The sequence below is a fragment of the Bufo bufo genome, chromosome 10 (genome assembly GCF_905171765.1).
Source record: "Bufo bufo chromosome 10, aBufBuf1.1, whole genome shotgun sequence".
NCBI classification, from domain to species: domain Eukaryota; kingdom Metazoa; phylum Chordata; class Amphibia; order Anura; family Bufonidae; genus Bufo; species Bufo bufo.
This window is the reverse complement of record NC_053398.1, coordinates 43106414-43132778: the sequence shown is the minus strand read 5'-3', so window position 1 is coordinate 43132778 and position 26365 is coordinate 43106414. Positions and strand designations below refer to the sequence as shown.

General features: G+C 42.9%; 1 protein-coding gene across 1 annotated transcript in view; it reads left to right on the top strand.

Annotated features, from left to right (window-relative positions):
• LOC120980023 (mucin-5B-like) overlaps positions 1–26365 on the top strand; it is a 175892-nt gene that overhangs the window by 116505 nt on the left and 33022 nt on the right. The window contains exons 16-20 of the mRNA XM_040408888.1: positions 195–441; positions 2439–2491; positions 4922–5022; positions 8306–8457; positions 12434–12572. Of these exons, the coding sequence (XP_040264822.1) occupies positions 195–441; positions 2439–2491; positions 4922–5022; positions 8306–8457; positions 12434–12572 (692 nt within the window). The remainder of the gene's footprint in view (positions 1–194; positions 442–2438; positions 2492–4921; positions 5023–8305; positions 8458–12433; positions 12573–26365) is intronic.

Here is a 26365-nt window from a genome sequence, read left to right as displayed (position 1 = left end):
GTGTTGCTGCTCCTCTAAGCATGTTGTCATGGATTATAGTGCTATCATAAAAATAATTATAATAAACAATAATACTAACAACAAAGATGATTAATTGTAACAAACTAAAGGAAAATCTTATACTTGCAAGGTTTGTGATAAATACATTAGAAACATATATATTTTCTAATTAATTTCCTTTCTTTTTCCAATAGATCCTGGCTGTCCCGAAACCATGGTGTTCATGTCTAACCCAAGACAATGCAATTTTACCTGCAACTCTTTAGCAGAACCAGACATTCTCTGTCATTTCATGGCTGATCCAAGAGAAGGCTGCAGCTGTCCAGAAGGGACTTACCAGACTCAAAATGAAAAGTGTGTGCCCCCCGAGGATTGTCCTTGCAACTACAAAGGGCGAACTGTTCCAGCTCGTCAAACATTTAAAATAGACGAGATCCTGTGGTAAGGCTCTGGAAGAACATGAATCGTTCTTATACACTCTTCATTTAACTGGAAGCCCCTTTAACACGGCCATAATAAGTGTACATTTTAGTGCTTTGTGTATTTTATATAGCGACATACAGATTTTTCATGAGCCTAAAGAATGTTAATTAGCCCAATGAGAGGATAGGAAAATGAATTTGCTTGTATTTAAATTTGAATGTACAGTACAGACCAAAAGTTTGGACACACCTTCTCATTCAAAGAGTTTTCTTTATTTTCATGACTATGAAAATTGTAGATTCACACTGAAGGCATCAAAAACTATGAATTAACACATGTGGAATTATATACATAACAAACAAGTGTGAAACAACTGAAAATGTGTCATATTATAGGTTCTTCAAAGTAGCCATCTTTTGCTTTGATTACTGCTTTGCACACTCTTGGCATTCTCTTGATGAGCTTCAAGAGGTAGTCCCCTGAAATGGTTTTCACTTCATAGGTGTGCCCTGTCAGGTTTAATAAGTGGGATTTCTTGCCTTATAAATGGGGTTGGGACCATCAGTGGCGTTGAGGAGAAGTCAGGTGGATACACAGCTGATAGTCCTACTGAATAGACTGTTAGAATTTGTATTATGGCAAGAAAAAAGCAGCTAAGTAAAGAAAAACTAGTGGCCATCATTACTTTAAGAAATGAAGGTAAGTCAGTCAGCCGAAAAATTGGGAAAACTTTGAAAGTAAGGGCTATTTGACCATGAAGGAGAGTGATGGGGTGCTGCGCCAGATGACCTGGCTTCCACAGTCACCGGACCTGAACCCAATCGAGATGGTTTGGGGTGAGCTGGACCGCAGAGTGAAGGAAAAAGGACCAACAAGTGCTAAGCATCTCTGGGAACTCCTTCAAGACTGTTGGAAGACCATTTCAGGTGACTACCTCTTGAAGCTCATCAAGAGAATGCCAAGAGTGTGCAAAGCAGTAATCAAAGCAAAAGGTGGCTACTTTGAAGAACCTAGAATATGACATATTTTCAGTTGTTTCACACTTGTTTGTTACGTATATAATTCCACATGTGTTAATTCATAGTTTTGATGCCTTCATAGTCATGAAAATAAAGAAAACTCTTTGAATGAGAAGGTGTGTCCAAACTTTTGGTCTGTACTGTACATAATTAGCTATGTCCACAAAAAGTGTTGTGATCAGAGAGCATCACTTAATTCCACAGTCGAGTCACATTATTATGACCACCACCTCCTTTTGATGTCGGCAGCGTTAGCTCATGAAGGAAGTCACGTCTGGTCAGCTGGCTTGGTTGCAAAAATGGCCTCTGCAGATTGGTAGAGGGTTGCGTTCTCTGGTGAGTCTCGTTTTCTGCTTCATAGAACAGATGGACATTGACGTGTCAGGTGAGAAACATCAGAGAACAAACACATGGAACCATTGATGGAATACAAGCTGGTGGTGGCAGTGTTATGTCTGGGGAATGTTTTTGTGGCATTCTCTGGACCCACTCATCCATGTGGAAGGCAATATCAACTTATTTGGGAACGAAGCCATCCTTGCAGATCACATACACCGATACATGGTGATTGTCTTCCCTGGGGTGGATGGGATCTTTCAACAAGGTAATGCAACATGTCACATGGCTAGAAATGTCTGACATTGGTTGGAAGAGCATGACCAAGACTTCCAAGTACTACCCTGGCCCCCTACTTTCCAAGACTTGAACCTACTTGAGCATTGATTGTCATGCTTGCTTTATGGATCTTTACCCACACACCCTCCAGCAGCTGTGGGATACACTGCAGTTAGCATGACTCCAGATACCTGTGACAACCTACCTGAACCTTTTGGAGTCTCTCCCAGCCCATCTAGCTGCTGTCCGGATAGCTGCTCTCGATATTAGTTGATCGTCATAATAATGTGACTTGACTGTGTGTGTGGATGAATCATCAGGGAGACAGCATGTAGTGACTATACTTCACTTATTTGCAGCATTTTATTAATTGTTTTGCAGTAAATGTATACGTGGAATTTTGGAATGTCCAATAGCAGATGAGGAGATCAAAGGTGTGTATTAGGTGAACATTGTCCACTGAAATAATCTCTTATGAGATAATTGTGCTGTAAGTACTGCAACTGTTACTGTAGCTGGATGGGTTAACAAGCAACATATTTGGCTTTCATAAATGGGCCAGTATTCTTTTGCTCAAAATACCTTAAAAAACATTTAAAAAGCAATACTCACATTCTGATTAGTGATGCGCGGCAGGGGTCATATTCGAATTTGCTATATTTTGAGAATATTTCGTAGAATATTCGCAAATTCGAATATTCGTTAGGAGTAGTGTTGGTTGCGAATTTTCGTAATACGAATTTTCGTAATGAGAATTTTCGTGAAGAGAATTTTTGTAATGAGAATCAATGAGATCGTGAAAACTCAGATCCGATGGCATATTCTAACCCCCAGGCGTTCCCATGGTGACGGGGACACTTGTCGGGGAGGAGTATGCCAAAGTGGAACAACTGTACAGATAAAAAAAAAAGACGAATATTCTAGAAAACGAATATAAGGGCTATAATCTTTTTTTTTTTAATAGTTGTAATTTTTTTCCAATCTGAACTTCAGATGAGAAAGAAATTGCAACTATTAGACAAAGAAGATTATAGCACTATATTAGGTAATTTGCTCTATATTCGTTTTTTTTTGAATATTCGCTATATTGCTATATATTCTTGTTTTTGAATATTACGAATATTCTAAAAAACAAATATATTTGTTTTTTATAATATTCGTCTTTTTAAAAAAAAATCTGTGAAGTTGTTCCACTTTGGCATACTCCTCCCCGACAAGAGTCCCCATCACCATGGGAATGCCTGGGGGTTAGAATATACCATAGGATCTGAGTTTTCACGATCTCATTGATTCTCATTACGGAAATTCTCATTACAAAAATTTGCATTACGAAAATTCGCAATCAACACTACACCTAAAGTCAAAGATATCGCAGGTTTCTCATTGGCCCACAAGCTAGAAGCAGGGAGGGATCATGTGTATTGATTAAACATCTAAAAGCGTTCGTTATGTATGTCATGTATCAAAATACATTTATGTGGTTAGCTTGTAAGCCCAATGTGGCAGCGAATATCTGTATGTGCCCCAATTATTCAGTTTGAACATTTGTTTTTATGACCCCAGTCTAGGGAGGTTTTGGGGTAATGCCCACCTCCCCTCTGACCTTACTTGCATGTGACCATTTGTGTATGTATATATATCCAGCATGTTTGTCCATTTGTTATGCAATATTTTTCACCTGATGAAGGGGATTCTATCCCCAAAACGCGTAGTGTGGTTGCAATAAATATTTCTGAAGATTCATCATCCGCATCTGGTTGGTTCCTTGCGCCGAGGGATGCTCCTTTCTTCCACTTTATACAAATAATTTGTGTGGGCCTTGGCACGCTCATCTGAGGACACCTGCATCCGTGGCTGCATACATACTTTTAAAATTGGGGATTGAATATATCTCTGACACGTCTTCATTAGCGTTGTGCCTATATTTGCACAACCCTATAAGGTGAGCCTCCAAAATTGGAGTTATTTCAAATTCCCAAACGTTTTTACCCTATGGTGCGCCCTGTTTTTCTGTTTCTACAGAAACGTCATCACTTAGTAAATGACCCCCTAAGTTCTTCTATACTTTTGATTCCTTTCATAACACAACCTGTCTAGCTAAAATAAATAAACTGTATCAAAAACTGCATGTGTGAATCCAGCCTTTTTGTGAAAAATGTACTGTGTGATGTGATGAAGCAAAAATGTCTTAATGGGGCATGGGACCTTACTGTACCTTCATATGCCTCTTCTTTAATAAGTAGATACAGGAAATCTTTAATATTCTGGCAGATTCCGTATGAAACATTTGTGGCACGCTCCATCCTGGGCCATATTAGATAACTGTTCTCCCCTTGGAAGAACAGCTATATAGTGCAGAGCCACAGGGGACTCCATGTGCTGCCATACAGCCCCCTGCATCAGGTCTTAAAGGGAGTCTGTCACCAAGAATTTCCTGGTGACAGACTTTTTTCAGAAGATGACTGTGCACAGAGTGGCAATCAACCCGTTCAATTCCTCTGGATTGCAGTCATTCGGAAAAGTTGTGGTATAATTTTTATCTAGTTTCTAATCCCAATGTTTGACATTATGAACAAATGGAGAATATGCAGACATGTAATCTCCCTATGGCATTGTATATGGCACTCTGTGTGCCGGAAATGGTGTCTCTATATAACGTCATTTTACACAAATGTACTCCCATGTAATAGCTGTATTCAGAGCAAGTTTTTATAATGCTAAAAGCATAAACATGCACTTTCATTCAAAGGAAAAGGACTTGATTCTAAGACAGAAGGGTCATTTATAGATATTTTTCATGTATATAACACAATTGTCTTTTTACTTTTATTCCTAAGTTTGATCATATGCTTTATTACTTTTAGCCTGCAAACCACCTATGTATTATTATGACTGCAGTTCTCCTAATCCGGATACAGTGGGCTCACAGTGTCAGAAAAGCTGCAAAACCCAAGACATGGAATGCGTAAGAAAAAACTCAATACCATTAAAAGGGTCTTCCTATCATAGAAAAATATTTCTTGTTAAAAGGATAGTGCAGGATAAGTGCCTGATCAGTGGGGAGTCCAACTGCTAAAACCCCCACTGATCACAGGAGTAAGAGTTCCGTGTCCTTGCATGAATGGAGTTGCAGTCAAGCATGGATGCTGCCACTCCATTTACTCTTTATAGAACTGCCGAGTACAGGATGTGGTTATTTCCAGCAATTCCATAGAGAGTGAATGGAGCCTCCACTAAATTAATACAGGACGATGGGTCTCTCATTTTTATGAACAGTGGGGGATCCCATTGTCAGACCCCCACCAATTCCTTTAAGTAAGATGGGAAAACAAATATGCAAGTGGGGCAGTGGGGCAGTTAAGGACTTGGTGCTGTTCCCTCTAAACTCTGTGATCCAAAATAATATTGCTGTATAGCACAAAATAATTTGATATAATTAGCTAGAGTAGTTAAGGGGTAAATATTTGCAACCCTGGTGATCTAGGGCAGTAAAGGGATCAATGTTTATATCTCTGGTGGTCTACAGCAGAGAAAGTGTTACTTTCAGGATCCCATGTTTTCGAAAAAAATAAAAAAAATAAAAGTTTATGAAACCATTCCTGGTTGTCTAGGGTAGTGAAGGGCATAAATACCAGTATCTTTGATGGTCTGGCACCAAAAAAAGTGACTGTAAAAATATCTGGTGGTCTAGGGTAGAGAAGGGGTTATTGCCACTTTTCCTCATGGTCTAGGGCACAAAAGGGGTTCATTTTAAAATCTATTGGGATAGAGATAGGGAAGATAAAATTATATCTTTAAAAAATCCCTAGTGATCTAGAGCAATGTAGGGGTTAACCCTCTCATACCATACCTGGGGTCTAGTAGATTACTCACACCTCTATCATTTTCTTAGCTGTACTAGGAGGCTTGTTAAGCTTCTATCTCTTTCAACACACTGATCAAAGAGCTCAGAGGAAGGAAGAGATAGGGAGAACTGTGCAGCTGGAATTGAACAGCCACATATTTCTCTCTATGAACAGGACGGGTGTTTTATAAATGCTCTGCCTGATCTTTAAGCATAGACAGGAAACAGACTTTGCCAGAGTCCCCAGGGGGAGTTTTCAACCAACTCTACTATATCTCAAAACCATAACTTTCATTTTCAAAGTATGGGATAATTTTTTGTATTTTTACTTGCACAATTCTGGAGTATAAGCAATGTTAATTTGTTGTAACGTTATCATTTTTTATACACCAACAGAGCTTTATGAGGTTGATATGAGTTGTGGTTTTCATTGCTACCTTTTTGGGATGCTTACGATTTTTATTTCATTTTTTGGGATGGGAAATGAACAACAAAAAACAGTTACCTGTATCCTCGCATAGTTCTTATTTTTTTCACAGAATCATAGTGAGGGATGAATAAGTGACTATATCCTAAATTAACAATTTCAGTTTGGATGCACTCCTTTGAGCTGAATACAAGAATGCATTACAAGGGAGAGGAGACGTTTTCCTTTGGGTCCATTCACACGACCATTGGATGTTGCAAATTGCGGATCTGCAAAACATGGATACTGACCATGTACATTCCGCATTTTGCGCAACAGAATGGTTGGCCCCTAATAGAACAGTCCTGTCTTTGTAATGTGGACGGACAATAATAGTTCTATTTTTTTGAGGAACGGCCATGTGGACATACAGACACGGAATGCACACAGAGTCATTTCCATTTTTGCAGCCCCATTGAAGTGAATGGTTCTGCATATGGGCTGCGAAAAAGTGGAACCTGCACAGGAAAAAAATAAGTTTATGTGTATGAGTCCTTACTTTGGAACCATCCAGTTTTTTAAAGGGATTCTGTCACCTCCCCTAACCCAAAATCGGATTTTAAAGCAGTCATGCAGCACGGCTTACCTTGAATCGGCTGTGCTCTTCTATCTTGTAATCCGTCCAGTAGTTTATGAGAAAAACGACTTTTATGATTATGTAAATTACCCCTGAAGGTGCCCAGTAACGCCCCTCTTACAGTTCCCAAAACGCCTTCCTACCGACTGCCTAATCGCCCACAGCCTCTCATCCCTCTCCTCCCCCTCCCTCACGGCCGAACGAACTCTCGCGCAGGCGCAGTACCCACTGAGGGCTGCGCCAGTGCGATCTGCAGGAGACTGAGGGCAGGAGCTTCATCCTCGTCACTGGGCATGCGCTGAGTCCAGTGACGTCCGAGCGAGCATCAAGGTAAGCTGTGCTGCATGACTGCTTTAAAATCCGATTTTGGGTTAGGGGAGGTGATAGAATCCCTTTAATACGGACATTAGTGTTAAGAGAAGCATCCAAAGTGGAATTCGCTCCTAGTTTTAGGAAAAATTTGATTCTAAACAAAGATAAATTTCCTCTCACCTAGAGTACAGAAAAAAAAGAAAATCACTCACCTCCTCCACTTGCTCGCGCAGAGGCAGTCCGCACCTCTCTTAATTGAAAAAGACCTGCCAAAGGACCAGCGGTGAGCGTGATGATGTCACCGGGCACCCCCAGCATGATCACGTGGTGAGAATGACCAAGAGAGGAGCGGACTGCCCAAGTGGATGAAGTGAGTGATTTAAAAAAAAAAAAAAGGCCATTTTGCACTAGCGTATTACTGTTTTTAACGGCCATTAGATGGGTCCACTTCTGTCTAAGCAGCCATTAAAAATGGTCCCATTGATTGATAGGCTGAATGGGGTTTTTACATAGCAATTTGTGACAAATTAATTCGGAACAAATCAAATTTCTTGCCAAACTTCGGCTAAGCATCCGAATCAAATGTTTCAAAACTTCGCTCAAATCGAAAGGACATGTATGCTGGTTGAGATATTGAACGCTGACTATCTATGTGTAGTGCAGTCAGTCAACTGTGCCATGTGTCACTTGTGTAGGGGGTGGGGGACTAGGGGCCCACCTTACACTGGGCCCCACCAGGGGATTCACCTGTTCCTCTGTGGGCCAGTCAGAGGCGGCTTGCATTGTACTTTGCTATGAATATTGTGCAGAATCTGTATCACAAATCCATAACTTGAGAATATTTCCTTACCATACAGAGGCTATATTGTAGTTTACAACAATCACCGCAAAATTTCAGTTGATTACTACAGTATATTGTTTTATTCAACATTGTACATCCTGACTTAGCATGCTAGACATAAATTAAAAATGCAAAAATAAAAACTACCTTAACACCACTGATATTTGCTATTTTTTGTTTTATTATGTTTTATAATGTCCTTTTGCAGTACAGCAACGAATGTGTGATAGGATGTGTCTGCCCTAAAGGTCTAGTATCTGATGACAATGGTGGCTGCATCCCCCCAAGCGAGTGTCCATGTGTATATAGAGGGAAGTTTCATGACACGGGATCGACAATAAACATATCCTGCAATACATGGTAGTACATATCTTACTTTATAGTGTTTTATGTCTAGAAAATTACCTGTGCAGTCACTGCACACCCTTAAAAAATGTATTAAAGGGGTTATCCCATAGACATACAGCAGCGAGCAAGAAGAGAGATGGCACGTGCGCACTGCGTGTGCCGTCTCCTCAAACAGGTGATCGGCGGGGGGGTGCCGGATGTCGGAACCCCGCCGATCTGATATTGATGATGACCTATCCTGAGGATAGATCATCAATATTAAAAGCCCGGACAACCTCTTTAACCACTAATTGGATGACCTGATAGTTTACATGTTTGTAAGAAGTCTTTTTATCTAACATTATGGTTCTTTTTCTAGTATTTCTTTTACAGTATTATGTAAACTTTTAATACTTTTCTAATTCTTCTTCAATCTTTTTTTCTGTTAGCCACAAAAGCTATTGTTTTGCCTCTAATGACTGTTTTTGCTGTTTCCCAATACAATAAGCGTTGTATTACACTGGTTGAGGGTGGGCCAAATGATCATGAGAAATGCTGGTTAGCGATAAGATGCTGGTGTAAAGGTGCCGCTGATTACCCGATGAGCCATCAAACGCTCGTTCATCGAGAAATAGCATCTTTTTATGCAGGCACAAAAATCATTATTTACCGGCAGAAGATCCTGTCATCTAAGCACGCTCTGCTGCATGGAATGGCATTTGTGATCACTCCTCCCCATACTGGGGAGGAGATTGCTGCATTTAATTGCAGCATATCCTTCACTGACGAGCAGGCGATTGTCAGGCAGGAATACTTTCTTCCCAACAATCGGAAGCCTCATCTTCCAGTGTAATACAGCCCTAAGGAGTTGTCCTTATGAACGGGGCTGTATTTACACCATGTATCACCAAGTCTGAATACTCCCTATCAGGGCCAGAATGGGGGGAGTGGTAGATGGAGTAGCGACTGTCTGGTGAGGACACAGGGGCTGATTGGGTATTTGAAGAGAACTCATGTTGTAGGCGGCCCAAATTGACAGACGGTGGGGCCAACACAAGTAGGTTATGTCAACAAGAATAAATGGAAAATAGAGATAAAATTTCAAAACTTCACTTTTTTGGCAGATTTTCCATTCGAATCAATTTTTCCCAGTTATAAAGCAAGGCTTAACAGTCAAACAAAACTCAATATTTATGGCCCTGATTCTGTAGTTTACAGAAACACCCCATATGTGGTCGTTAACTGCTGTACGGGCACACGGCAGGGCACAGAAGGAAAGGAACGCCATACGTTTTTTGGAAGGCAGATTTTGCTGGACTGGTTTTTTGACACCATGTCCCATTTGAAGCCTCCCTGATGCACCCCTAGAGTAGAAACTCCAAAAAAGTGACCCCATTTTGGAAACTACGGGATAAGGAAGCAGTTTTGTTGGTACTATTTTAGGGTAAATATGATTTTTGGTTGCTCTATATTACACTTTTTGTGAGCCAAGATAACAAGAAATAGCTGTTTTGGCATCGTTTTTATTTTTTGTTATTTACAACATTCATCTGACAGGTTAGATTATGTGGTATGTTTATAGAGCAGGTTGTCACGGACGCGACAATACCAAATACGATTACTTTTTTTGGTGGTTTGCTTCAGTTTTACATAACAAAGCATTTTTGAAAAAAAATTAAATTTTTAGTGTCTCCACATTCTGAAAGCCATAGTTTTATTTATTTTTTTGGGCGACTGTCTTGTGAAGGGACTCATTTTTTTGGGATGAGATGATGGTTTGATTGGTACTATTTTGTGGTGCGTATGACTTTTTGATCGCTTGCTATTACACTTTTTGTGATGTAAGGTGACAAAAAATGGCTTTTTTTAACACCGTTTTTATTTTATTGTTTTTACAGTGTTCACCTGAGGGGTTAGGTCATGTGATATTTTTATATACTGTAGCAGGTTCTACCGGATGCGGCAATACCTAATATGTCAACTTTTTTTATTTATGTAAGTTATGCAAATTTACACAATGATTTCATTTTTTAAACAAAAAAAATCATGTTTTAGTGTCTCCATAGTCTGAGAGCCATAGTTTTTTCAGTTTTTGGGTGATTATCTTAGGTAGGGTATGATTTTTGTGGGATGAGATGATGGACGGTTTGATTGGCACTATTTTGGGGTGCGTATAACTTTTTGATCGCTTGCTATCACACGGACGCGGCAATACCTAATATGTCAACTTTTTTTTAATTTACTTAAGTTCTACACAATACCAGCATTTTTTAAACAAAATTTTTTTTAGTGTCTCCATATTCTGAGCCTCTTACATCATCCAGTGTACTGGCCGATATCCCGCCCGGGCATGCGCACTGCATGAAATGATGCTGCTGCCCACAATGGTCATCACAGTGCGCATGCGCCGGCGGGATATCGGCCAGTACACTGGATGATGTAAGAGGCTTACAGGGCGGGCCAAGCAATAGGCTGGGGAGGGGTTATGTGTAAAGAAGGCAGAGCGGCCTGGGCACTTACAGTCCGAACGCCGCCCCTGGGCACTTGCGAGCCCTCATTTACATATGAATAAAACTCAGTTTTTGCCCCTGGTGAACATCCAAACAAAAAGACAAAGGTACCATTGTTTACTATAGTTATGCTATAGTGCTATGTAAGTGGTCTATAAGGGAAAATTGTGGTGACAGACTCCCTTTAAACACATTAAAGCTTGTGCACTATTAGATTTTATCTGGAGAGGATGAGCACACAGGATGTCTCTAAAGAGACTACAAGTCCATAAACAGAAAGGTTGCATCTCCTTCCCAAACCTCAAGAAATACAACTGAGCATTCTTAATGAGGTATAGTGTCAAGTTGATAAGGGGGAGGGGGTAAATATATATATTTTTTTATTAAGGGTGCAGAGAAAAAGTTTTTTTTTATCCATTTTTATTGAAAAGTGTTATTTTTGGCAGATCTGTAGATCTTCCCTTAGAACTCAGAAATACAATGCTTTGACAAAATACTTTAAAAGTCTGAAGAGGAGTAAGATCTCTGTTCAAACTTTCCCCTTATCTATCAAGACAGTAGGAGAACATCAAGCTTTGTCTGGCTTAATCCCAATCAGAATATTAGAATGATGGCAGAGCCAGGGTTTGCAGTATATACATGATGCAATGGACAAAAGTACTGAATGCCCTCATATTACACTTCTCTGAATCAGACATGCAAGTCAGTTCTCCTTCCAAAAGGATAGGAAAACTGAGTATCTTAAGAGAAAATTGCCATTGTTAGGTGATTGGTCTTTGGTGGGATCTTGGGAGTACTCTTTCTCATTAGGGAGACCACCTCGTATGCATGAGAAGCATTGTAGGCTAGCAAATGCTGATCTGTATTTCTGGGAACAATATATGCAAATAAGCATATATTATTTCTGCAGTCATCAAATAGACTTAGTGTTTTTATTTATTTTTGCAAGAAAAGCTAATTTGAATATCTTTTCCAGAAACCCAAAGGTATGCAAATTATCTTTCCTTTAGAAAAAAAAAAAGTACTGATTGAACAGTTCAAGGGTACTATCATAAGAAAAATTTCTCTCTCTTTCTGCTCGAAATGACTAGGATTCTGAATAGGTACAATTGTTTTGGTCATCTCAAAAGGACTTCTTACACCATCTTCAATGGAAGAGTATAGTGTGTCGGTTCTATGTCAGGGATATCCAAGCCTGTGGATGCCTTTGGATTTCTATGAGATTTTTTCCAAACAAAGGAGAAAACTCACCATTTTGCATGATGCTAAAATAGACTCGAGGAGTTTAAACAGGGTATGTTTTAGTAAATGGGAAAAATAATACTATGAATAACAGTGCTACTCTCAACTCAGTTTTTGCATCCACATTCAAGTGCTAACTGTGTGACAATACCTGACATGATTTGGAACAGTCTAAGATGTAGCTTTTTCCACAGGAAAACCAGTGGCTCTCCAACTTACATTTTAATAACTGTTAATATGGTCTCTTTCATTGACAGCACTTGTAAGAACAGGACATGGGATTGCACAATGGAGCATTGCTCCAAGACCTGCACATTATATGGAAATGGACATCTCATCACCTTTGATCAGGCCCGGATTGATATCAGTGGTGGTTGTGACTACATCTTATCTCAGGTAAAATGGAATAAGTCACCAGTTTTTTGCAGCCCTATGATCAGAATGAACTAGATCCCCTTGGCAAAACTGCTGGTCACTCTCTGTAAATGACCCAGCTGTTTTGCTCAAATCTTATATTGAACATCACCAGCATGAGCCAATAAGACGTGATATTCATGAGGATCTGACTCTCCTGGCTGCCTTTTCCTATGGCAATCAGCGGCAGGGGGCTGAGAGAGCCGGAAACTCATGAATATCAAGATTAATAAATTTTTACTATATATAAGACACCCTCAACCCTGGAGTGTTCAATATAAGATGGCTGGGTCAATTAGAGAAAGTGACATAGCATTTTGCTTTGTTAAAAAAACTAGTGAGAGATTCACTTTGAGAAAATATGGACACACTTTAAGAATAAAGGGGTATAATATAGGGTAAGTATGTCTAGTACAAACGAAAATGTACGAATCTCCAAATGGAGGCTCACCTTTTAGAGTTGTGTTAATATAGACAAAATTCTATTGTAAGCTTTTATGGGTAATGATTAGTGTTGAGCGAACAGTTCGAGCATAGTTCGGGTCCGTACCGAATTTTGGGGTGTTCGTGACACGGACCCGAACCCGAACTTTTTCGTAAAAGTTCGGGTTCGGGTTCGTCGTTCGGCATGTATTTTGGCGCATTTTGAAAGGCTGCAAAGCAGCCAATCAACATGCATCATACTACTTGCCCTAAGATGCCATCGCAGCCATGCCTACTATTGGCAAGGCTGTGATTGGCCAAGTGCAGCATGTGACTCAGCCTCTTATAAGCTTGTGCGCACGTCGGGACGTGCTCACTCCCGATGTGAATAGAACAGGGTTAGACGCAGCTGATGCTAGGGCGAGAATAGGCAGGGATAATTGAATAACTGGAAGCAAATTTCTCTCCTCCACCTGTGATTCATCTGAACAACTGCAGCTGAGCTGCTTTTTTGATAGGGATTGGCTATTTTTAGAGTGGCCAGAGTGATTTTTCCATCCACATGTACCTGGGCTGACCGCCGGCCGCCATTTTGCGACTTGTAGTGCTGCAGCAGAAGCTGCCACAGTGTGCATTCCAAAGCTCCAAACAAGTCAGACATCTACACCTGGGATTCAGACCAATTGCGATTTAGCAGCACAGTCCAAGGCTATTTTTTTTAAAGGTTGTGCAGACCATTTTGTGGCACATGTTACTGGGCTGATAGGCGGCGGCCATCTTGGGACTAGTGCTGCAGCACAATCTCTCCCAACGTCCATTAATCACTTGTAATAGTGGTCTGTGCCATAGAAATCCTACATCAGGGACTTGGGTGTGCTTGTGTCACCCCTACTAATACCAGTCCACCTGTAATCCATACAGTGAAAAGCCATAAAGTATTCCAGTGAGGGAATTTTTTTTTTATTTAAAAAAGGCCAAGTTAGTTTATCTGGCGTTCAATATACTAGATACAGTTAGGCCTGCGTTTCATACATCTGGAATTAGCAAACTAATGTGCTGGGGTTGGGAAAACATATATGTACCCATACTAGAATCTGTCAAAGAAAGCGGTACTCACATATAACAGTCATTCCATCTGTAATCCATACAGTCAAAAGACTGAAAGTATTCCAGTGAGGGAATTTTTTTTATTTAAAAAAGGCCAAGTTAGTTTATCTGGCGTTCAATATACTAGATACAGTTAGGCCTGCGTTTCATACATCTGGAATTAGCAAACTAATGTGCTGGGGTTGGGAAAACATATATGTACACATACTAGAATCTGTCAAAGAAAGCGGTACTCACATATAACAGTCATTCCATCTGTAATCCATACAGTCAAAAGACTGAAAGTATTCCAGTGAGGGAATTTTTTTTATTTAAAAAAGGCCAAGTTAGTTTATCTGGCGTTCAATATACTAGATACAGTTAGGCCTGCGTTTCATACATCTGGAATTAGCAAACTAATTTGCTGGGGTTGGGAAAACATATATGTACCCATACTAGAATCTGTCAAAGAAAGCGGTACTCACATATAACAGTCATTCCATCTGTAATCCATACAGTCAAAAGACTGAAAGTATTCCAGTGAGGGAATTTTTTTTATTTAAAAAAGGCCAAGTTAGTTTATCTGGCGTTCAATATACTAGATACAGTTAGGCCTGCGTTTCATACATCTGGAATTAGCAAACTAATGTGCTGGGGTTGGGAAAACATATATGTACACATACTAGAATCTGTCAAAGAAAGCGGTACTCACATATAACAGTCATTCCATCTGTAATCCATACAGTCAAAAGACTGAAAGTATTCCAGTGAGGGAATTTTTTTTATTTAAAAAAGGCCAAGTTAGTTTATCTGGCGTTCAATATACTAGATACAGTTAGGCCTGCGTTTCATACATCTGGAATTAGCAAACTAATGTGCTGGGGTTGGGAAAACATATATGTACCCATACTAGAATCTGTCAAAGAAAGCGGTACTCACATATAACAGTCATTCCATCTGTAATCCATACAGTCAAAAGACTGAAAGTATTCCAGTGAGGGAATTTTTTTTATTTAAAAAAGGCCAAGTTAGTTTATCTGGCGTTCAATATACTAGATACAGTTAGGCCTGCGTTTCATACATCTGGAATTAGCAAACTAATGTGCTGGGGTTGGGAAAACATATATGTACCCATACTAGAATCTGTCAAAGAAAGCTGTACTCACATATAACAGTCATTCCATCTGTAATCCATACAGTCAAAAGACTGAAAGTATTCCAGTGAGGGAATTTTTTTTATTTAAAAAAGGCCAAGTTAGTTTATCTGGCGTTCAATATACTAGATACAGTTAGGCCTGCGTTTCATACATCTGGAATTAGCAAACTAATTTGCTGGGGTTGGGAAAACATATATGTACCCATACTAGAATCTGTCAAAGAAAGCGGTACTCACATATAACAGTCATTCCATCTGTAATCCATACAGTCAAAAGACTGAAAGTATTCCAGTGAGGGAATTTTTTTTATTTAAAAAAGGCCAAGTTAGTTTATCTGGCGTTCAATATACTAGATACAGTTAGGCCTGCGTTTCATACATCTGGAATTAGCAAACTAATTTGCTGGGGTTGGGAAAACATATATGTACCCATACTAGAATCTGTCAAAGAAAGCGGTACTCACATATAACAGTCATTCCATCTGTAATCCATACAGTCAAAAGACTGAAAGTATTCCAGTGAGGGAATTTTTTTTTTATTTAAAAAAGGCCAAGTTAGTTTATCTGGCGTTCAATATACTAGATACAGTTAGGCCTGCGTTTCATACATCTGGAATTAGCAAACTAATGTGCTGGGGTTGGGAAAACATATATGTACCCATACTAGAATCTGTCAAAGAAAGCGGTACTCACATATAACAGTCATTCCATCTGTAATCCATACAGTCAAAAGACTGAAAGTATTCCAGTGAGGGAATTTTTTTTATTTAAAAAAGGCCAAGTTAGTTTATCTGGCGTTCAATATACTAGATACAGTTAGGCCTGCGTTTCATACATCTGGAATTAGCAAACTAATGTGCTGGGGTTGGGAAAACATATATGTACACATACTAGAATCTGTCAAAGAAAGCGGTACTCACATATAACAGTCATTCCATCTGTAATCCATACAGTCAAAAGACTGAAAGTATTCCAGTGAGGGAATTTTTTTTATTTAAAAAAGGCCAAGTTAGTTTATCTGGCGTTCAATATACTAGATACAGTTAGGCCTGCGTTTCATACATCTGGAATTAGCAAACTAATGTGCTGGGGTTGGGAAAACATATATGTACCCATACTAGAATCTGTCAAAGAAAGCGGTACTCACATATAACAGTCATTCCATCTGTAATCCATACAGTCAAAAGACTGAAAGTATTCCAGTGAGGGAATTTTTTTTATTTAAAAAAGGCCAAGTTAGTTTATCTGGCGTTCAATATACTAGATACAGTTAGGCCTGCGTTTCATACATCTGGAATTAGCAAACTAATTTGCTGGGGTTGGGAAAACATATATGTACCCATACTAGAATCTGTCAAAGAAAGCGGTACTCACATATAACAGTCATTCCATCTGTAATCCATACAGTCAAAAGACTGAAAGTATTCCAGTGAGGGAATTTTTTTTATTTAAAAAAGGCCAAGTTAGTTTATCTGGCGTTCAATATACTAGATACAGTTAGGCCTGCGTTTCATACATCTGGAATTAGCAAACTAATTTGCTGGGGTTGGGAAAACATATATGTACCCATACTAGAATCTGTCAAAGAAAGCGGTACTCACATATAACAGTCATTCCATCTGTAATCCATACAGTCAAAAGACTGAAAGTATTCCAGTGAGGGAATTTTTTTTTTATTTAAAAAAGGCCAAGTTAGTTTATCTGGCGTTCAATATACTAGATACAGTTAGGCCTGCGTTTCATACATCTGGAATTAGCAAACTAATGTGCTGGGGTTGGGAAAACATATATGTACCCATACTAGAATCTGTCAAAGAAAGCGGTACTCACATATAACAGTCATTCCATCTGTAATCCATACAGTCAAAAGACTGAAAGTATTCCAGTGAGGGAATTTTTTTTATTTAAAAAAGGCCAAGTTAGTTTATCTGGCGTTCAATATACTAGATACAGTTAGGCCTGCGTTTCATACATCTGGAATTAGCAAACTAATGTGCTGGGGTTGGGAAAACATATATGTACCCATACTAGAATCTGTCAAAGAAAGCGGTACTCACATATAACAGTCATTCCATCTGTAATCCATACAGTCAAAAGACTGAAAGTATTCCAGTGAGGGAATTTTTTTTTTATTTAAAAAAGGCCAAGTTAGTTTATCTGGCGTTCAATATACTAGATACAGTTAGGCCTGCGTTTCATACATCTGGAATTAGCAAACTAATGTGCTGGGGTTGGGAAAACATATATGTACCCATACTAGAATCTGTCAAAGAAAGCGGTACTCACATATAACAGTCATTCCATCTGTAATCCATACAGTCAAAAGACTGAAAGTATTCCAGTGAGGGAATTTTTTTTATTTAAAAAAGGCCAAGTTAGTTTATCTGGCGTTCAATATACTAGATACAGTTAGGCCTGCGTTTCATACATCTGGAATTAGCAAACTAATTTGCTGGGGTTGGGAAAACATATATGTACCCATACTAGAATCTGTCAAAGAAAGCGGTACTCACATATAACAGTCATTCCATCTGTAATCCATACAGTCAAAAGACTGAAAGTATTCCAGTGAGGGAATTTTTTTTATTTAAAAAAGGCCAAGTTAGTTTATCTGGCGTTCAATATACTAGATACAGTTAGGCCTGCGTTTCATACATCTGGAATTAGCAAACTAATGTGCTGGGGTTGGGAAAACATATATGTACCCATACTAGAATCTGTCAAAGAAAGCGGTACTCACATATAACAGTCATTCCATCTGTAATCCATACAGTCAAAAGACTGAAAGTATTCCAGTGAGGGAATTTTTTTTATTTAAAAAAGGCCAAGTTAGTTTATCTGGCGTTCAATATACTAGATACAGTTAGGCCTGCGTTTCATACATCTGGAATTAGCAAACTAATTTGCTGGGGTTGGGAAAACATATATGTACCCATACTAGAATCTGTCAAAGAAAGCGGTACTCACATATAACAGTCATTCCATCTGTAATCCATACAGTCAAAAGACTGAAAGTATTCCAGTGAGGGGATTTTGCTTATAAAAAATAATATATTTCATTGTGGTGCGAGTTGAATCGCAACAATGAAGAAAAATACTATTAAGGGACGAGGACGCGGTCGTGGTGGTGTCCGTGGAGCCTCTGTTGCTGGTAGAGGACGTGGCCGTTCGGCCCCAGGCGCACACAGTAGGGAACGAACTCCCTCAACTAGCCGGCAGAATGTACCGCAATATCTCGTGGGGCACAATGCCGCTCTTAGGATGGTAAGGCCTGAGCAGGTACAGGCATTAATCGATTGGGTGGCCGACAGTGCTTCCAGCACGTTCACCACATGGTCTTCCACCCAGTCTTCTGCGGAAAGCGCACAGGTGGCACCTGAAAACCAAGCCCATCAGTCTGTCACATCACCCCCAAGCATATCAGGGAAACGGTCTGAGCCACAAGTTATGCAGCAGTCTCTTCTTCTGTTTGAAGACTCTGCTTCCAGGGTTTCCCAGGGGCGTCCACCTAGCCCTTCCCCAGTGGAGGAAGGCATACCATGCACTGACGCACAACCACTTATGTCTCCAGATGAAGAGGACATGGGAATACCACCACAGCAGAGTCACCGACTCTCTGATGATGACGAAACACAGGTGCCCACTGCCGCGTCTTTTTGCAGTGTGCAGACTGAACAGGAGGAGGTCAGGGAGGGAGACTGGGTGGAAGACGATGCAGAGGACGATGAGGTCTTAGACCCCACATGGACTGAAGGTCGTGGCGATGACTTTCACAGTTCAGAGGAAGAGGTAGTGGTGAGACCGAGACAACAGCGAAGCCAAAGAGGGAGCAGGGGGCCAAAGCAGACGAGCCGCCGCCCCCAGAGTTCGCCTGCTACTGGACATCGCCAACAGGGACCCAGCCCCACAAAGGCAGCTTCAAAGAGTTCCCTGGCATGGCACTTCTTTAAACAATGTCCTACCGACAAGACCCGAGTGACTTGCACGCTCTGCCATCAGAGCCTGAGGCGAGGCATTAACGTTCTGAACCTCAGCACAACCTGCATGACCAGGCATCTACATGCAAAGCATGAACTGCAGTGGGGTACACACCTTAAAAACCAGGCACTCGCTGAGGCTCCCCCTGCTCCCTCTACCGCTGCTGCCTCGGCTTCCGCCTCGAGAGGAATGTTGCCACCTGCCGAGCAGCAAACAGAGGATGTGCCACCGACACCACCACCACCGCCACCGTCAACTAGCGTCTCCACTATATCACACAGCAGCGTTCAGCTCTCAATATCTCAAACCTTAGAGAGGAAGCGCAAATTTCCCCCGAGTCACCCTCGAGCCCTTGGCCTGAACGCCAGCATTTCTAAACTGCTGGCCTTTGAAATGCTGTCATTCCGGCTGGTGGACACAGACAGCTTCAAAAAGCTGATGGCCATGGCTGTCCCGCAGTATGTGGTTCCCAGCCGCCACTACTTCTCCAAGACAGCCGTGCCTTCCCTGCACATGCAAGTGTCCGATAAAATCAAGTGTGCACTGCGCAACGCCATTTGTGGCAAGGTCCACCTAACCACAGATACGTGGACCAGTAAGCACGGCCAGGGACGCTATATCTCACTAACTGCACACTGGATGAATGTAGTGGCGGCTGGGCCCCCGGCGGACAGTTCCTTGGCGCACGTCCTTCCGCCCCCTAGGATCGCAGGGCATCATTCTCTGCCTCCTGTAGCCTCCTCCTCCTACTCGGCTTCCTCCTCCACTGCTTCCACCAGCTCATCCGGTCAGCCACACACCTTCACCACCAACTTCAGCACAGCCCGGGGTAAACGTCAGCAGGCCATTCTGAAACTCATATGTTTGGGGGACAGGCCCCACACCGCACAGGAGTTGTGGCGGGGTATTGAACAACAGACCGACGAGTGGTTTCTGCCGGTGGGCCTCAAGCCAGGCCTGGTGGTATGCGATAATGGGCGAAATCTCGTGGCAGCTCTGGGACTAGCCGGTTTGACGCACATCCCTTGCCTGGCGCATGTGCTGAACTTGGTGGTGCAGAGGTTCATTCACCACTACCCCAACATGTCAGAGCTGCTGCATAAAGTGCGGGCCGTCTGTGCGCGCTTCCGCCGTTCACATCCTGCCGCTGCTCGCCTGTCTGCGCTACAGCGGAACTTCGGCCTTCCCGCTCACCGCCTCATATGCGACGTGCCCACCCGGTGGAACTCCACCTTGCACATGCTGGAGAGACTGTGCGAGCAGCAGCAGGCCATAGTGGAGTTTCAGCTGCAGCACTCTCGCGTCAGTCGTACTGCCGAACAGCACCACTTCACCACCAATGATTGGGCCTCCATGCGAGACCTGTGTGCCCTGCTGCGCTGTTTCGAGTACTCCACCAACATGGCCAGTGGCGATGACACTGTTATCAGCGTTACAATACCACTTCTATGTCTCCTTGAGAAAACACTTAGGGCAATGATGTTAGAGGAGGTGGCCCAGGTGGAGGAGGATGAGGGCTCGTTTCTAACACTTTCGGGCCAGTCTGTTCGAAGTGGCTCAGAGGGAGGTTTGTTTAAGCAGCAGAGGACAGGTTCACAAGTCGCCAGCCAAGGCACTCTACTGGAGGACGAGGAGGATGAGGAGGAGGAGGTGGAGGGGGACGAGGATGACGCAAGTTCACAGCGGGGTGGCAGCCCAGGCCCATCACTGGTGCGTGGCTGGGGGGATACGGTGGACGATGACGATACGCCTCCCACAGAGGACAGCTTGTCCTTACCCATGGGTAGCCTGGCCCACATGAGCGAATATATGCTCCAATGCCTGCGCAACGACAGCAGAGTTGCCCACGTTTTAACGTGTGCAGACTACTGGGTGGCCACCCTGCTGGATCCCCGGTATAAAGACAATGTGCCCACTTTAATTCCTGAACTGGAGCGCGACCGTAAGATGCGCGAGTACAAGCGCACGCTGATAGAGGCGCTCTTGAGAGCATTCCCACATGTCACAGGGGAACAGGTGGAAGGTGAAGGCAGAGGAGTGGCAAGAGGTCGCCAACGCAGCTGTGTCACGGCCAGCTCATCTGAGGGCAGGGTTAGCATGGCAGAAATGTGGAAAAGTTTTGTCTCCACGCCACAGCTATCTGCACCGACACCTGATACGGAACGTGTTAGCAGGAGGCAGCATTTCACTAACATGGTTGAACAGTATGTCTGCACACCCCTCCACATCCTGACGGATGGTTCGGCCCCATTCAACTACTGGGTTTCGAAATTGTCCACGTGGCCAGAGTTAGCATGTTATGCCTTGGAGGTGCTTTCCTGCCCGGCGGCCAGCGTTTTATCTGAACGCGTATTCAGCACGGCAGGGGGCGTCATTACTGACAAGCGCAGCCGCCTGTCCACAGCCAACGTGGACAAGCTGACCTTCATAAAGATGAACCAGGCATGGATCCCACAGGACCTGTCCCTCCCTTGTGCAGAGTAGTCCTTATTAACTGCCTAAAACATGTCTTGTTGTGCTACGGGCCACTTCTTTATTTGATACAAATTTTATGAAACCCACAGTTGAATGAAACTCTTCTCTGTCTGGGCGCCGGGGCCTAACCAGATGAAAGTGGCCGGTTAAACTAACGGGTGACATGAAGCCATAACCTCTGCCATGCTACCTCTGTCTTCTGTCTGGGTGCTGAGGCCTAAGTCAAATAAAGCGGTCTTCTGCTGTGCTGGGGGATATGAAGCTAATCTCTGACCTCTCTCCTCTGTCTGGGTCCAAAGGCCTAAATCACTGAAAGAGGCCTTCTCCTGTGGTGTGTGATATGATGCCAGAATATGTGCTGTGGGGCCTCTCTCCTCTTCCTGGGTGCAGGGGTCAAATAAACTAAATTGTGGCCTACTCCTGTGGTGGCTGATATGATGCCAGAATATGTGCTGTGGTGCCTCTCTCCTCTTCCTGGGTGCAGGGGTCAAAGTAACTAAATGGTGGCTTCTCCTGTGGTGGCTGATATGATGCCAGAATATGTGCTGTGGGGCCTCTCTCCTCTTCCTGGGTGCAGGGGTCAAAGTAACTCAATGGTGGCTTCTCCTGTGGTGGCTGATATGATGCCAGAATATGTGCTGTGGTGCCTCTCTCCTCTGTCTGGGTCCAAAGGCCTAAATCACTGAAAGAGGCCTTCTCCTGTGGTGTGTGATATGATGCCTGAATATGTGCTGTGGTGCCTCTCTCCTCTTCCTGGGTGCGGGGGTCAAAGTAACTCAATGGTGGCTTCTCCTGTGGTGGCTGATATGATGCCAGAATATGTGCTGTGGGGCCTCTCTCCTCTTCCTGGGTGCAGGGGTCAAATAAACTAAATTGTGGCCTACTCCTGTGGTGGCTGATATGATGCCAGAATATGTGCTGTGGTGCCTCTCTCCTCTTCCTGGGTGCAGGGGTCAAAGTAACTCAATCGTGGCTTCTCCTGTGGTGGCTGATATGATGCCAGAATATGTGCTGTGGTGCCTCTCTCCTCTTCCTGGGTGCGGGGGTCAAAGTAACTCAATGGTGGCTTCTCCTGTGGTGGCTGATATGATGCCAGAATATGTGCTGTGGTGCCTCTCTCCTCTTCCTGGGTGCGGGGGTCAAAGTAACTCAATGGTGGCTTCTCCTGTGGTGGCTGATATGATGCCAGAATATGTGCTGTGGTGCCTCTCTCCTCTTCCTGGGTGCAGGGGTCAAAGTAACTAAATGGTGGCTTCTCCTGTGGTGGTTGATATGATGCCTGATTCTCTGCTGTGAAACCTCTCTCCTCCATCTGGGTGTAGGGGTCAAAGTCTTTCAAAGTCGCCTTCTCCTGTGCTGATTGATATAAAGCTGATGGTTGTGCCATCTGACATGGTTGCCAGGGTCTGATTCAATGGCGGCCTACTCCTGTGGTGGGTGATCTAAATGCCTGATTCTCTGCTGTGAAACCTCTCTCCTCCGTCTGGGTGTAGGGGTCAAAGTCTTTCAAAGTCGCCTTCTCCTGTGCTGATTGATATGAAGCTGATGGTTGTGCCATCTGACATGGTTGCCGGGGTCCCATTAAATTGTGGCCTACTCCTGTGGTGGTTGATATGATGCCTGATTCTCTGATGTGGAACCTCTCTCCTCTGTTTGGGTGAAGGGGTCAAAGTAACTAAATGGTGGCTTCTCCTGTGGTGGCTGATATGATGCCAGAATATGTGCTGTGGGGCCTCTCTCCTCTTCCTGGGTGCCGGGGTCAAAGTAACTCAATGGTGGCTTCTCCTGTGGTGGCTGATATGATGCCAGAATATGTGCTGTGGTGCCTCTCTCCTCTTCCTGGGTGCGGGGGTCAAAGTAACTCAATGGTGGCTTCTCCTGTGGTGGCTGATATGATGCCAGAATATGTGCTGTGGTGCCTCTCTCCTCTTCCTGGGTGCGGGGGTCAAAGTAACTCAATGGTGGCTTCTCCTGTGGTGGCTGATATGATGCCAGAATATGTGCTGTGGTGCCTCTCTCCTCTTCCTGGGTGCAGGGGTCAAAGTAACTAAATGGTGGCTTCTCCTGTGGTGGTTGATATGATGCCTGATTCTCTGCTGTGAAACCTCTCTCCTCCATCTGGGTGTAGGGGTCAAAGTCTTTCAAAGTCGCCTTCTCCTGTGCTGATTGATATAAAGCTGATGGTTGTGCCATCTGACATGGTTGCCAGGGTCTGATTCAATGGGGGCCTACTCCTATGGTGGGTGATCTAAATGCCTGATTCTCTGCTGTGAAACCTGTCTCCTCCGTCTGGGTGTAGGGGTCAAAGTCTTTCAAAGTCGCCTTCTCCTGTGCTGATTGATATGAAGCTGATGGTTGTGCCATCTGACATGGTTGCCGGGGTCCCATTAAATTGGGGCCTACTCCTGTGGTGGGTGATCTAAATGCCTGATTCTCTGCTTTGAAACCTCTCTCCTCCGTCCGGGTGTAGGGGTCAAAGTCTGTCAAAGTCGCCTTCTCCTGTGCTGATTGATATAAAGCTTATGCTTGTGCCATCTGACATGGTTGCCGGGGTCTGATTCAATGGTGGCCTACTCCTGTGGTGGGTGATCTAAATGCCTGATTCTCTGCTGTGTAACCTCTCTCCTCCGTCTGGGTGTAGGGGTCAAAGTAACTAAATGGTGGCCTACTCCTGTGGTGGGTGATATGATGCCTGGTTCTCTGCTGTGGGACCTCTCTCCTTTGTCTGGGTGCTGTGGTCAAAATAATAGTAAGTGACCTTCTCCATTGGTGGGTGACTTGAAGCCTGATTCTGTGCTATGGGACCTCACTCCAATTAATATTGTTTAATTTTTATTTATTTTATGTTAACTCATCATTTCCCTATCTACATTTGTTTGCAGGGGATTTAACTACATTTTGCTGCCTTTTGCAGCCCTCTAGCCCTTTCCGGGTGTGTTTTACAGCCTTTTTAGTGCCCAAAAGTTCGGGTCCCCATTGACTTCTATGGGGTTCGGGTTCGGGATGAAGTTCGGGTCGAGTTCGGATCCCGAACCCGAACATTTTTCGAAAGTTCGGCCGAACTCGTCGAACCCGAACATCCAGGTGTTCGCTCAACTCTAGTAATGATCCCCAAAGGTGTCTGGTATGCAGCCGTAGAGGTTAGAAATTCTTGAGAGGAGATACTGGTGCTCCAAAGCAAGATGGTAGAGGACTTCTCGGAGCAAGGAACCAGAAGAGGGCACGAAAATTAAGTGGATCTTCATTTTTATCTCAGCAATGTTTAACAATGCATTTCCGAGGACAAAAACCCTGCAATTGATAACCTGATGAAGGGGGTTTTGTCCTTCGAAACACGCTGTTAAACATTGCTTAAATAAAAAAGAAGATCCACTTTATTTTCTAGCCCTCTTCTGGTTCCTTGCACCGAGAGGTCCTCTACTACTGCATTTAAGAAAATGTGGACATTCTTATTTTCTGCCATTATTCATTGATAGCATATTCCTAGATCATACAGTAGAAGGCGCGCCAACAAAGCAATAATATAGAAATGAATGACATCTATTGTCTTTCTGCCACATGGCTTACTATTGTCCCGTTGGATGTCTGAATCTTAATCTATGACTTCCTTTTGCATCCATTCCATGCATCAGAAAATTCCAACTCTGTTTTTCCTCACTATCATAATATATTAGTAGATAGGATATTTTCCCATTTTCCAAGCACTGTCCAATTCCTGTCTTTCAGTAATCTAAAAATCCAGAAAATTTTGTAATCTGGCACTTTTTAACCAGGACAGAATTTAACGATACTGTAAAAAAAAAAGTCACTAGAGAAGCAGGCAGAAGACTTTTAGGGAGAATCAATTAGGAAAGGAGTTTGCCTGGATACTACCCTGATTTGTGAACGTGGGGATCCCACATTCAGGACAGCCACCAATCAGCAGAACATAGAGAGAGCATGCTTGCTGGAGTACTAGGCACACTGAAGTCCATACACATGTATTTGTGTCAAGTACTGCAGCACAGCCAATTTGTTTTGCTGACTTGTGTAGTTCCTGGAGATGGGACACCTGTAAGGGATCAGACCTTAGAGAACAGATCCTTTTGGCTCTGAGGCAAAATTTACTTTTCTCGTGTGGGACAAGAAGCTCAATTCTTACGACAGTCTTTTGACAGGCAACAGGCTTAGGCTACTTTCACACTACCCTTTTTATCTTTCCGTTTGTGAGATCTATAATGGGCTCTCACAAGCGGTCCAAAACTGATCAGTTTTGCCCTAATGCATTCTGAATGGAAAAGAATCCGCTCAGAATGCATCAGTCTTCATTTCGCTCTGGAGGTGGACACCAAAGTGCTGCCTGCAGCATTTTGCTGTCCGCCCGCCGAAACTGAGCCAAATGGATCCTTCCTGGCACACAATGTAAGTCAATGGGGACGGATCTGTTTTCTCGGACACAATCTGGCACAATAGAAAATTGATCCGTCTCCCACTCCTGCGAGTGTTAAAGTAGCCTAAGTGATTACAGTCACTCATTGAGGGTCCAGTATTAGTCAGAGGCAACAGGTTAAATAGATACACTGTCTCTTTAGGTTACAACAAACAGATATAACACTGTCCCTCTAAGAGGCAGCAACTCACTCTCCCACAGGGTTGCATTGTGCCCAATTTACTGGGA